The 14,225-nt window shown below is 35.1% G+C and overlaps 1 protein-coding gene across 1 annotated transcript; it reads left to right on the top strand.

Annotated features, from left to right (window-relative positions):
* The first annotated feature begins 540 nt into the window (after positions 1-540).
* Positions 541-11,598, top strand: LOC121407942 (protein IMPACT-like). Its single transcript, XM_041599202.1, has 11 exons — positions 541-650; positions 2,771-2,896; positions 3,785-3,837; positions 4,441-4,503; positions 5,354-5,472; positions 7,410-7,517; positions 8,031-8,122; positions 8,542-8,615; positions 9,486-9,576; positions 9,854-9,988; positions 10,628-11,598. Exons 1-11 carry the CDS (start codon positions 624-626, stop codon positions 10,670-10,672), a joined length of 933 nt encoding a protein of 310 aa, XP_041455136.1. The 5' UTR covers positions 541-623; the 3' UTR covers positions 10,673-11,598.
* The last annotated feature ends 2,627 nt before the right edge of the window (positions 11,599-14,225 follow it).

The following is a 14,225-nucleotide window of genomic DNA, read 5'->3' as shown; positions in this document are numbered from 1 at the left end:
CAGGATCAGACAACTTCTGACAAATGAAGTGATTTCAAGTTTTATTACGAGAAATATACATTTTCAAGTACAATGACATCTTTGACCTATTTATACCTTGACAATTAAAACCAAATCAAAATAATGGGTCTGTACATAACAAAAGACGAAATAAAGCTAAAATGGGACTGAATCTGGACCACTGTTTTTTAGTTGGAAAAAAATATAATAAAAGGGGAGATGTAAAGAAAAGTAAGAGAAAGAATTAAGGAAGATTTAAAGAGGTCTGGTCTGGAGAATTAGCCTACCTCTATATTATAATTCTATAGGGGAAAAAATACGAAACGTTACATTCAGATTGACTTGCCCCCCCCCCCCTCCATCAAACTCTTGGGATAAAAATATCCTGGCGCTGCCCCTGTCAGGCTGTCACTAATGATGACAAACAATTGCAGAAAAACCTCATGAACTCGGGGGCCAAAAAAAAAAAAAAAATCGGCAGAAAAAAGGCGCACGCTCCTCATATGGCATCTCATAACATATCGGCAAAGACAGATGACGTCTCGGGAGAATCTGCAATAATATAGAAATAAAATCTAGACTAATTATAGATTGCGATAAACATACAAAAGTGAGCCATTGGAATGGAGGAAGATGATCTCACAAAACAGGTAAACGTATGCACGCGTTATCAACGGCCAGCTATTATTGAGTAATTCAGGAGTATTGTTGGCGTCTGCTGTTGTGAACTGCTGCTGTACCGTACGGAACGGTAGCGAGTTACTCAACACCGCTTCTCCATCGGCATCGGCATCGGCCCAGGGCAGGAGCACACTTTCTACTACGAACGAGGAGGAGCTAGGAGAAACCGGACGGCTGCTCCTGGACAGCTGGCAGCCGTCTGTATCGAGGAGTTTTTTAATTTTTGTTATTTCTCCTCGTACACAGACGGCTCGCTATTGTGCAGCCACCATTAGCAGATTAGGGGGTTAACAATGCAAAATCCCCTCGACGGGGCTCATTGATTTTTGTCTTTATTTCATAAAAGGAACTGTACCAAAATAAAATAAAATAATTTTTTTTTTTTATTGGGCCTAGCCCTAGGCCTATTCCGTTTTGGCCTGAAATGCACCAAAACGGGGAAAAATTAACTTAAAAAACTTTGAATTAAAAGTGACTTATTTTGGCTGTCGCACAACTTCACTTCCCTGTTTTATCCGAACTGAAAGGACAAGTCCACCCCAACAAATAGTTGATTTGAATAAAAAGAGAAAAATCCAAGGAGCATAACAGTTTTAACACTGAAAAATTTCATCAAAATCGGATGTAAAATAAGAAAGTGACATTGTAAATTTTGCTTAATTAAAAAAACAGTTAAATGCACATCCTGGTCGGTATGCAATTAAGGAGACTGATGACGTCATACACTCACTATTTCTTTTATCTTTTATTATATGACATATTCTGATTTTCTCCACATTCTCAAGTGAAACAATGATTAATTCCTCTCTGAACATGTGGAATTAGCACTGTTTAATACTATATGGTTCAGTCAAGTTGTTCCTTGTCAAATCTGTAAAAAATGAAATATTGTATAATTGAAACAATAAAAATCAAAAGAAATAGTGAGTGGAGGACATCATAGACTGTCTCATTTGCATGTCACTGAATTATGCACATCACTGTTTTTGAAAAATAAGCGAAACTTTAAAATGGAATAATTTTCTTATTTCACATCTGATTTTGATGGAATTTTCAGCATTATGCTTGTCTGATATTTCTCTTTTTATTCATATAAACATTTTGTTGGGGTGAACTTGACCTTTGATACATAAATATATATGGCCATTTAGTCCCTGTACAGATTGAGCTACATCTTCGGTCTCTGTATTTGGTGAGTGGAGCCAACAGAGTTCAGTGGAACAACCAATATAATAGAGAACAGAGCTTTTGGTCTAGGCTGCTCCTAGCTCTTGTACACAAACTCTTTAGTTCACATCTCAGTCTCGGCCAACCAGGCCTGACTTTGACAAGTTCATAAAGGAAAGATTCATAACTTTGATAATAGAATAGTATGATGGAATTTGACTACCACATAGACTCATTTAATTCAGTCATTTTTACTTTTATTTGATTTGATTGCTTTTATTATTTGATTAAAGGTTGCTGTAAACTTATTTTTAAGTTATTAGACATGGTATTTTACCCAATTTAAAACTCTTTGAATGTTTAATATTCTTTAACTGTGTGACTCCTTGACATTGCTCCACTGCAATTACTCTAATATGTTTCTGTATAATCGGGTCTATAGTAATATTTATCAGATTGGGGTCTATGTATCTATATGTTTTTTAAATTTAATGATAATTAAAGACTTAAGAATAAAAAAAAGTATTCTCAGAATTTTCCTGAATTGCTTGCAAGTTGCATGCAGCTTGTGACTGTGTTGGAAAAAAGTTGCATGAACCTGAACTGAAATCTAAAATTATGGCTGAAAAGTCTGAAGTAATTGATTCATGTTTTGTATTGTGGGGATTAGGGGGGGGGGGGTCAAAAGTAAAAAAGTATTTTAAAAAATATATATCAACTTGCTCTAGCTATGCTTCAATAATTTTTCAGGTTAAATAGGACTCTGGTAAAATATTTTGACAGAATAATAATAAACACTAATTTTTGCTTATTGCTGCAGGCATCTGTAAAAATTACTTGCCCTGTTTGGCATTTCATCCAAATTGGGTGTAGTAGTAGTTGAAAGTGTGGTCTTCGTGTTTCTTCTCTTTCCTTATTAAAGGTTGATGAGATTGAAGCAATGTCGGCCATTTATGGAGACGACTGGTGTGTGGTGGATGAAATCAGCAGGATCTATGCCATTACAATCTCAGATGAAAATAACAAAGATTTAACAGTCAGGCTGCAGGTATAATTCCAATTAGAATAAATACGAGTAGATCTAGATGAGAGTAAAAGTAATGCATTCTTGGGTCAACATACATTGTGAATGCATTGAATAATTTTTATATGGACTTTAATATATGTTTACTTTTTTCAGTAAAGCGTTTTACAGTAATGTAGCAAAATCATTCTGGCTGAAGCAGAGTGGATGTATATGCATAATCTTCATTTTAAGGAATATATTCCTGCCAGGTCCCTTGCACCTCACCTGGAACCATACCATAAAATTGTTCCTTTTCATTATATCTGTGCTATGACTGAAAAATAAGGAAGCGGATAATTTTGTTACAATTCTAGTGGGTAGGCCTATAAGTGAATCAGCATCTTGGCCAAGTGGATTAGTCTCTGGACTTTAAACGGAGGGCCGTGGGTTCGAATCCCAGCCATGGCCTGCTTGCCTTCAGCAGAAATTTGATCCACATTGTGCGCCACTCAACCGTGGAGAGGTAAATGAGCACCTGGCAGGAATTTATTCCTTTGAACATTGTGCATGCAACAGCTGTTCTGCTATTTAAGAGCTAGAGTATATTTGCAGCATTATTCTGTAGAGTGCTAAGAGACTTCTGATGAAGTAAGTGTTAAATGCTATATAAGCAGGTCTGATTATTATTTTATTTGAAGACTATAAAGTGATCAGAATGTTGTATACTCGGTAAGTAATCAAACAATTTGGTTAATTCATGACTGGAGCCGATTCCATATTCAAGATTGATGTGTCTTTAATACTTTTATCATTCACTGGCTTGTCCACAATTGACAGTAACTTTCATATTTGAAAATTACAGCTATTTAAAACTAATTATTGGAACTGAAGTTAACAATATATTATTTTGACTGGATTGTTTTCCTTTAGGTGCTTCTCCCCGATGAGTATCCAAGCAAAGTTTCTCCCGTTACCGAATTAAGGTAAGAACTCTCTAGAATAAGAGTTATATTCTAGAGTCATATTTGTTTATTTCATTTATAGGCAAGATGATAACAAACAAGACAAATACAATATGAACATGTAAATCAAGTATGAGCCAATGCGTGGGGATCACCTGAAAGAGTTGAATATTCTGTCGAGATGTTCTCCACATAAGACTCAACTCTATTGCAAAGTAGGCCTGCTCAATGGCCCATATTCTGAAGTTGCGTTTAACTATGGATAGCCAATAGTGGCATAAATCTCTAACAGTATAATTCAGCTCATTTCTCTCTCAGATAATTCTTAACCATTTTGGAAGCATAAATAAGATAGCTTTCTTCTAATTCACAAGCTAGTAAAAAGCACAGTAAACATTAGAAACATCCAATGTCAGGAAAATTTTGACATTTTTGGCTGTCCATAATTTTAGCACAGAGTTAGGCCATGGTCTAAGTTAAACCTGACTTCAGAATATGGGCCTATAGGGTGATGATATTGATAGTATACTAAGGATTCTTATATTGATGGGTCAAACAGCCTTGCTTTAATGTAAATTGTGCAGCTAAATCTCATTTTTAGGGAATTTCCCTTGTTCATTTCAGTGCGCCTTGGTTGTCTGGTAGTAAGAGAATACTTCTGGAGTCCAACCTTGAGCAGGTTTGTACGTAAGTGTCATTTATGTATCATTCACTGCAAGCTGCCTACATTTGTGGTTCAGCAGAATTTTTTTTCCATGTTGGTCCAGCTTTAGTTTAAGTAAAAATCGTAAAACATGGGGAAAAAAGAAACGGTAACAGAATTTAGATATATTGTGCTCATTTTGTTGCATCAGTAAAAATATTAAATAGATAATAATCACATAATTCCTTAAATTGGTGATGTAGTGGAAATGTTGAAAGAAAATGTCTCTGTCTTCAAAACCTATTCCTATCAAATTCTGTTCATTTCAGGTACCTAAACCTTAAAAAATATGTTTACAGCTGTTGCTAATTTGAATTATATATAATCTGATAAATATGATTTCAAATCATTCAACCTCCTGAATTGGAAATTTACTCAATTTTTTACTCATTACAGTACTAGTATTTCTTATATGAATTAAAGCCTTTACAGGGGCCCTGTTTCTTGAATAGTTATGACAACTTTGTCATTATGTTGACTAACACGGTTCCAAGGCACATAAGCCGATCACAATCAATGTCTCCCAAGTAGATAGCATAATCACAGTTACCATACTAGTAGTTGGAACTCTTTATGAGATGGGCACCACATGGTTAAGCCTCATACAACTCCATTAATATCACCATTAAAATGCTTGAATTTTATTTTACCAGAATTTGTGTTTTTAAACTCTACCTATTACAAGATTCTTTGTGATGAGATTAACTTGAAACAGTATAAGTTTATGACTGAATTGCACCAATGTTATTGTTTTGTCTGTTGTAATTGAAATGATTGACGATAATGATAATTGAAATTTATCTTTGATTCTTCAAATTGATTCACGGATCACAGAGAAAACATTGGAGAGAGTGTACTCTATCTGGTGGTTGAACGGATACAGGAATTTCTCTCTGAAAATTCATCAAGCATCGAGGACAACGAAAGTGAAATTTCTTCAGCAAACAAAACGGGTAAGAAAAACTCCATACAGAGTTCAAAAGTAGAGGACAATTTACTTGAAGCGTTGTGGCCCAGTGGATTAGTTCCGGACTCTGAAACAGAGGGTCGTGGGTTCGAATCCCAGACATGGCGCAATTTCCTTAAGCAAGAAATTGATCCACAATGTGCTGCACTCAACCCAGGTGTGGTAAATGGGTACCTGGCAGGAATTTATTCCTTGAAACGCAATGCACGTAACAGCTGCACTGCTAAAGCCAGGGTAATTATGCTGCATATACTGTAGAGCGCTTAGAGACTTCTGACAAAGTAAGTAAGAAGCGCTATATAAGCAAGTATAATTATTATTATTACTTCGGAAACCAGGGGCCTGTTTCATAAATATGTACAATTTGTAACTCTGCCATTATGGTAACTACAGTGGAAACCGTGATTGTGATTGGCTGTTGAGCCGTCTTGAGCCATGGTTGTTAATGTACTGGCAAAGTTACCACAATTTATTTTTGTCCTTTATGAAATGAACCTTGTTTGTGTGTTGTAAAGCTGTTTATAAGTTACGAATGAGTTTATGAACGACTAGTGATCCTTTCTAGTGCTAAAAATGGTACACACCAAATGTCCATTGGTGATGATTTAGCATGTAAGAAAGGATCACCAGTCATTCTTATAGTAGCTCATAACTTAATGAACAACCTTATGAAACGCCCACCTGGTCATTTACCTACCTGCATCTTGAAGTGGTTTGTTGAAGTTTAACACTACATGTTCTGTCATGTTTGTAAAGCAATAGTACATGGCTGAATGCCTATGTTGTATGAAGATTTGTCCAGTCTTATACTGCATTGCCATATTGTGTTGAATTTTGTGTTTAACCAACTGTTCTGATTTTATCATCTATTTACTATACTTATATAATATTGACTGGCCTTGAGGGGAACATCAAATATATTGCCAGCAAATGAATCATATTGGCCCGAGTCTTTAGACGAGGGCAATATGGGTCATTTAAGGGCAATATATTTGATGTTCCCCGAAAGAAGAGCCAGTCAATATTTTTATTATCATCCAAATCAGATATCTAGAGCAAAAATCATGATAATGGGGATATTTCTTTTAAAAATAGAGTTCTATTGTGTCATGTTAATATCGGTCTAGGCTCTGCACCATTATGACGTACTTGCAAGCGCTCGGATTCAGCGTTGTCTTTATTATGACGTATATTGTTGGTGGGCGGATCCTTATGAAGCGTATCTCTTTATACGCATCCACAAATGCCCGGATGTGAGACCAGGGAAAATACAAAGGTATATTTTGCTTCGTCTCTGCATGCAAAGTAAATACGCGCATTGAGACCGAGGAAAATACAAACAATATACCTACCCTTCCCGATATTCAGAACATGTAGGGCAATACGGTTTTGTAAATGACCTGCTCAGATGTCTGATACGGGTGATAATGTGAAATATTATGAAACCTCTATAATGTTTCCTGCTTTGGAGTCTGCTCTATAAGACAGCAAAAATATAATTTAAAGTCAGTTTCAAGTCTAAAATAGTTAATCATCTTTATTCAGGATATGGAGTTTACACTTTTCTTGGTGATCTTTGTTTATATGAAATCATTATTTTTTGTAAAATTGTACCTTACTTTCTTGTGGTAATGCAAATAAAGGAAAACAAACAAACTTGAAATAAAATCCCATAAAGTTTATTCTTGAAATCTGTTGCTGCAAAGCTAGAAATATGAAATAGTAATATTATGCAGTTACTGAATCCAATGTTTAATTTTTTTTGTAAATATTTAAATTTCAATTTTTTTACTGAGGCAAAACTTTAATAATTGCTCCTTTAAAAAAAAATTGGATTCATTGATTACATTTCTCAGCCCACCTGCACGCTTTTGAAACACCCGTATAAAGCGCCCTTTAAATGTTGCTGTTATTATCATTTAGATGTTGATGAGGATAGGGATGTTCATACAGTTGACCAACTTGCGACTACACTCAAACATCTGCACACCTCAAAGGAAACTGTACGAAGCCATGCTCCCCAAACTATAGGTGAGTTTACATTAAAAAGGGTTCATGATTTCAAGATTTATTCATTTAAAATCTGTTCAATTTATTTCAAATAATTTGATTATACAGTTAATATTTTTCATCCATAAAAGTATATAGATTACCAAAATGTTGATGACTCTAAATACTATTTGTGCATTTCATCGTTTAAGATACTGATCTTTGTGGAGCATTTTTAGAAACATCCACAGCACAAATATAGTGAGATTCTGTCCACAGGGTCCCAAGTTGTGACCGTATAAATCTATTTTGTCCCATTGGGGCCTTATACAGTATTCATTAAGCAATACATATCTCAAATGTAAACTGATTCATGAATGCCAAATTTATTAGATTGGGATTTTTCATCATGCCCTACCAAAATATGGCTATGAAATTGCTAGAAATATACAGAATACAGAATGCAGTTTAATTGTAATTTAAAATGTTTCATAATTTAAGTTTTTTTATTCATTTAGTGTAATAAATTGTTTGGTTTGTCTCTGTTTTTTCCAGAGCTGCCGCCACTTACACACGGTGATACCATTACTGATAGAAAGAGCACTTTTCAAGCACATATAGCATTCCCTGTGGTAGAAGTAGAACAAGTAAGTTATCTTTTCTTAAATGGTCTTTATCTGTCTTTCAGATTTGCATGAGATTGCAACAACCAAGGAAGAAATATCACTGTGTACTATGAATTTTTAAGACAATGAAGCGGGCCCTAAATATATGATTGATTGCCTGTGTGATCTTGATTTGATTTACTTATGATCGGAGATGAGCTGTGTGAGTTGTGCTATGGTTTAATATACCTTTGCAATGGCCGTACGAATGATTTATATACAATGCATTAAAAAGTATGAATTTGTTTGTACTGTGTTTGTAAAGGTTGTAAAGAATGTTTCATTTAGACTGGTGTATTCTAGGAATAGTACATAGTGTTTTTTTTCCTTTGGAATGATCAATGTTTTTAATTTGTAGCTGTAATGTAAATGTTTCTTAAATCATATTGTTCATCTTCCAGGTCAAATGTTTGCTTCGTAAACTGTGTGAAAACAAGAAAATCCAACATGCCACTCATAATATTATGGCTTACAGGTAAATCAAACAGATTCTTCTACTTTAAATTTGTCTGTATTTCATAAGCTTAGAGACAATAATTTCATATAATTTCAGCACTTCCTCAAATTCATAATATTCCAAAGTATAAAATTTTTTGTGAGTAGCAAAGGCCATAGCAAAATTCAAATATTATATGATATTTTTAAACTTCAAAACCTGTAAGTCTAGGCCCTATACTGCATTTTCTTCACTTATCAGCTGAGTATTTTCCAGTAAAATTTAGTGGGTTTTGGCCTGAATTGTCTGACATGTAAATGTGAACAGAGTTGTCTATGTATTTTAAACAGATTGACTATATTTGTATTTTCTAAATGATAATTCAATTTTATAACACTGTGCTGAAGAAAATAGCTTTATAAATCAACCCCTAGTATATTGATATACAATGATCTGTCATCTCGTTGGGCTTGGGTTGTTTCATTGTGATGACCGTCAAAACTTTAATTGCTGCAAACAATTACTGGTTATACAGAAAATGAAGGGGAGGGGTGATATTTATTCTGTGGGGCCTCACATAATTATCATTTCATCAGGGGCCCGTCTAACAAAGAGTTACAATTGATCCAATCAATCATAACTCTATGGAAATCCATCAGTGTCATAAATTTCTCTACAGGAAATGTGGAAAAATCCTTTGTAAACAAAGGAGAACACACCGAACTGTCAAGAAATCAGTTAATTTATGGCTATACATTCATATCTAGAAAATTTTTTGAGCGAACATGCATTCTACATGTTGACATTGCTGGCTTTCCATACTTGCGATTGATTGGATCAAGCGTAACTCTTTGTAAGACGTGGCCCTGGTCTTCATATTATATCATTTCTTTTTGTTTGGTTCCACAGGATATACAAAGAGGATCACGATTGTTTCATTCAGGATTGTGACGATGATGGAGAAACAGCAGCGGGTGGTAGACTTCTTCATCTACTACAGGTTTGTTTGGTTTTGAACTTTGTTCTTTTCCTTTCATAATTAAATGATGTGGTGAATTCAGTTGTGGACAGATGTTATACCTTGCAAGTGTATGCAGAGGGGGGGGGGGGGGTAGTCATGATTTTTCTTTTCCAACCCTAGTCAGTATTTGTTTCTTAAGTGCCAGGGTTGTTTTTCTGTGTTATTGTAGTGTTAAGAGAATTTTGATATAGTACAAGTCTATCTGTCCTACCTCTCTCTTTCTTTCTCGCCATGGCTCTCTCTTTGTCCATTTTAGATTGTGGATGCCAGGAATGTGATGGTGGTTGTGTCTCGATGGTATGGAGGTATTCTTCTTGGTCCCGATAGATTCAAACACATCAACAATGCAGCCAGGAGTATACTCAACAGCTCAGGATTTATACAAAATAAGGTAGGGTGTAGTTTGTATCGTATCTTATGAAATACAAGTGTTCTATATGAGGTTAGATTCAAAGAATTTTTTATTTTTGTATTAACACAAATGGAAGAGATTGAAGAAGGAGAAAGTGAAGAAAAAAAAGAGTTAAGGGAATAATAATGATGCTGATGATAATAGTAATAATAATAGCAATGATGATGATGATTCGGATGATGATGATGATGCTGATAATGATAATGATGATGATAACAATAATGATCGAAATAAGGAGAAACAAGGAACTGAAGAGGGAGATGGAGAAGAGGGGGGGGGGGTGAAGAGGAGGTCTGGAAACTAATAGGAGAAAGAGGAGAACGAGGGAGAAGAGGATGTGAAGAAGGAGAGAAAGAATACGAGAAGAAAGAGAAAGAGGAGATATAAAAGGATGAGAGGTCTGGAAACTAATAGAAGAAAGAGGAGAACAAGGGAGAAGAGGATGTGAAGAAGGAGAGAAAGAATACGAGAAGAAAGAGAAAATATAAAAGGATGAATAGGAGGTGGCTTGGGTGAAAAAAATTGAATAAATGAGTAGGTTTAGAGCCTGAAATTCTTTTAAAACAAGAAATTCTATTTGGTAATTCTCGCAAACTGTAACTTTTGTTTTTATTGCAGGATTCTACGCAGAAGTCAAAGAAGACCAAGTCGAAGAACAGATGACATAGAATGCTTTGTAAAAGCTTGCAATTCAACATATACGTACTTGTGATATTGTATAATTTTATTTTCGTAATTGGATCTCGTAGCATGACAGAACAGTGAAAAGAGAAAGGGTGGACCCCTCCTAAATTTTTTGGCTTCCGCCACCAATGGCTACATTTCAAGCGGGTCTTGGATTAGGAGTATCTGACCCATTTGATTAAACACATTGATCACCATGTTCACGTGCATTAGTATCCAGTATCAGATCTTACAAAGCATTTCATGGGCCCAATTGTCTGGGGACAATAGTGACTCTTTTATACTTGTGCACATTGGCCCATACATTTCTTTGTCATAGCTGATGCTGGATATGCTCAAGATGTTTGGTATGGGAACATCTTTCACAAAGATTTATATGTGCCTTAAATTTGGGCTTAGTGTCGATGTATATGATATTAAATGTGCAGTCTCATTGATTAATACGCAGGAGTGCTTGTGCTTTGAGCATGATTTGACCAGTACAGTGATGCCTTTTATACCGTGCGCAACTGAGAATTTTTAGTGCGATTCTATTTAAGTCGTGCTTAACTCCTTGTGAACATCCCCTGGATATGTTAATGCTATTATACAAGTGACTGGCCGTTTTGATTTCTGATTCTGTTTTTATCTACATGTGTACCAATTGGAAACCTTGTATGTCCTTGATTGAAAAAAAAAATTAATCCTTGCATCTGGGTATCATCTAACAAGCTTCCATTTGTTTAAGGTAGGGTTACATTTTCTTTATTTTTTTCTCCTCTTTGTAAAGAACAGGATTTCATATTACACAAAATTTCTTATTTCATCTTAATGTTTTAAAACTTTTTTATACCTTCTTATATTTCATTTTTTTAGAACAGGGAACTTTAGATAAGAGTTATATGGCAATTTTTGCAAGTACGCAAAGGCCTTAACCCTAAATAGACTGGGCTATTTCGACGCCTAAAAAGACTGGGGGGGGGGGGCTGATTCAGCCCCCCCTTATGATCTCGGCCGTTGATCGCGCGATCGCGACGAAAATTGGCACATGCATTACCCATGGCATTATCTACAAAACTATAACATCAAATTCGGCAAAAAATCTCATGTCTCATTAATTATGCTAATTTATGCGTAAAATCATAAGTTTGCTCTAATTAATAAAATAATGCCCCTGAAATGCTAATTTTTGTTTCACATACTCTAGATAGGCATCTGATCAAATTGATTTTAAAAAAATTTCAAAATCAAATTTATTTTCTTATGTATTCTATTGTTTTCTAAATTTCTTATGTATTTCTTTGTTTTTCGACTTTTTGTTTTTTATTGTTTTTTCAATGGAAATTGTCGGGGACTTTATTTTGACCATAAACAAGATAAAATTAATTGATTTTAAGCAGTAAAAGGAAAAATAATGAAACATTTATGAATTTTGGCTAAGAACACTATTTGCATTGGATTTGTACACAAATTCATGTTTTTGAGTAATTTTGGGTCTGCATGCACTTACGAAATGTTGCGTAATTTTGGAACCGCGTACCCGGGGGTCACAATTTTGGTCTCAAAAGTTGCGCGAGACTTGAAAGTAAAAAGTCAGCGAGCGACGCGGTAAAAAAATTTTGCGCAGCGGATTTATCGCGAAAAATGTCGAGGGGGGGCTGAATCAGCCCCCCCCAGTCTTTTTAGGGTTAAAGGGCAAGCCCACCCCGACAAAATATGTATTTGAATAAGAATGAGAAAAATCTGACAAGTATTACACTTCAAATATCATCAAAATTGGATGTCATGGATATAATTAAGAGAGTTATGACATTTTAAGGTTTCACTTAATTGTACAAAGCAGTTAGGTGTATATGCTCGTCCTAGTTGATATTCAATTGAGGGAACTGATGACATCTCCCACTCACTATTTCATTTATATTTCAGTATAAGAAATATATTTTTAAGTTTCTCCTTGATATAGTGTGAAACAAAGTTTGATTCCTCCCTGAACTAATGGAAATGCCATGGATGTAATTTATGGTTATTTATGAATGTTTCCTTATTGTTAATTCTGCAAAAATGAAAATATTGTTTAATTCTAACTGAATGAAAAACTTAATCCAGGGGTCCGTTTCATAAAAGACTTGCAACTGTTATTACTTTGCCATAATGGCAATGACCATGGAAATCTTCATTCTGATTGGCTGCTGAGCCCTGTTAACCATGGTAGTTGCCATTATGTCAAAGTTACAACAGTTGCAAGTCCTTTATGAAACGGGCCCAGATCTCATGTGCTTATCAGTGTGTTGAGCATATACTGTTGTGTGAAAAATAGTCAAATTTCTATGAATAATTTTCCTTTGTAAAGTGCTGTGATACAGTCAATGTTAAGAGTGCTAGAAAAATAGCAAGTTTATTATATTGTATTGAAATTCTAAATGTCAACTTTCTTATGTTACCTAGGATTTCAATGAAGTTTTCAGGATTTATCCTAATTAACTTTTTGTTGGGACGGGCCTGCCCTTACGAATAATATTGGGATATGGGTGACATTCCACTTGTTTGATGTTCCATTGTATGTTCCCCACAACAACTTATTTTCAGTGGTCAATTTCATTTTCCCCATGTTTTAAAGGCCAAGTCCACCCTGACAAAATCTAGAATTGAGTTAAAAGAAGCCAAAATCAAACGGTTGAAGCTAAAAATTGGAAGTAAAATAAGAATGCTTTGACATTTGTTTTCTTCTTATTTTATTAACCAAGTAATTATATTAATGTTGTAAAACAAAAGTTTGATCCCTCCCTGAGCATGTGGGATAGCATTTTTAATACCTTCTGTTGCCAAATCTGCAAAAGTATACTTATTCCACTGTCTACAGGCTGGACAGTTAATCAGAAATCAGTTAAGGGACCCAGGGCATGGGAACACTAGACCTTTTATAATTCATGTACTCATCTCTAAACTAAATAGTTATAGTTGTGGAGTAGTGTATGAAATTACACTCTTATCAAACCATTGGGAGGGGGGGTGTAAGAAAATATTTACAATCAACTTCAGATTTATATTCAGTTGCAAAACATATGATCGATTTGGGATTCTTAATAGATATGTAATTGATCATAGTTTTCTTGCAACGTCCAGTAGCGGCTGCACAGAATCATTGTTAGTGCTAGTTGAGTATTAAAAGTAGGTCCAGTCACGTCTTTCTGACTGAGTTGTTGAACGTTGATCCAAGATGTAAATAATGTGTTGTTGCGACAGTAGGCATCGCTGCGACATTACCAGTTGTAACAGGGGCCTCTGTTAGCGCATTATTAGCGCTAACGTTTCTGTGCGGCTGGTACAGATTACAATTGTACAGTAGTGCAAATTTATGCTTCAAGCTTGAGATCAAACGAGACTTTATACCACTTCTTTTTATAGCTCCTTGTTTGTAACAATCTCTTGTTCTGTGATGCTGTAAGTGCAGAACCGTAGTGTAAGGAGCGTGAAATCATAAGTGCAATAAATTTAGATCCTCTATGTATTGTGAATTTGTGTCCTGGGATCTGTTTCATAAAACTTGTTGTAA

The sequence above is a fragment of the Lytechinus variegatus genome, chromosome 2 (genome assembly GCF_018143015.1).
Source record: "Lytechinus variegatus isolate NC3 chromosome 2, Lvar_3.0, whole genome shotgun sequence".
Classification (NCBI taxonomy): Eukaryota; Metazoa; Echinodermata; class Echinoidea; order Temnopleuroida; family Toxopneustidae; genus Lytechinus; species Lytechinus variegatus.
This window is presented reverse-complemented; position numbering and strand designations above follow the sequence as displayed.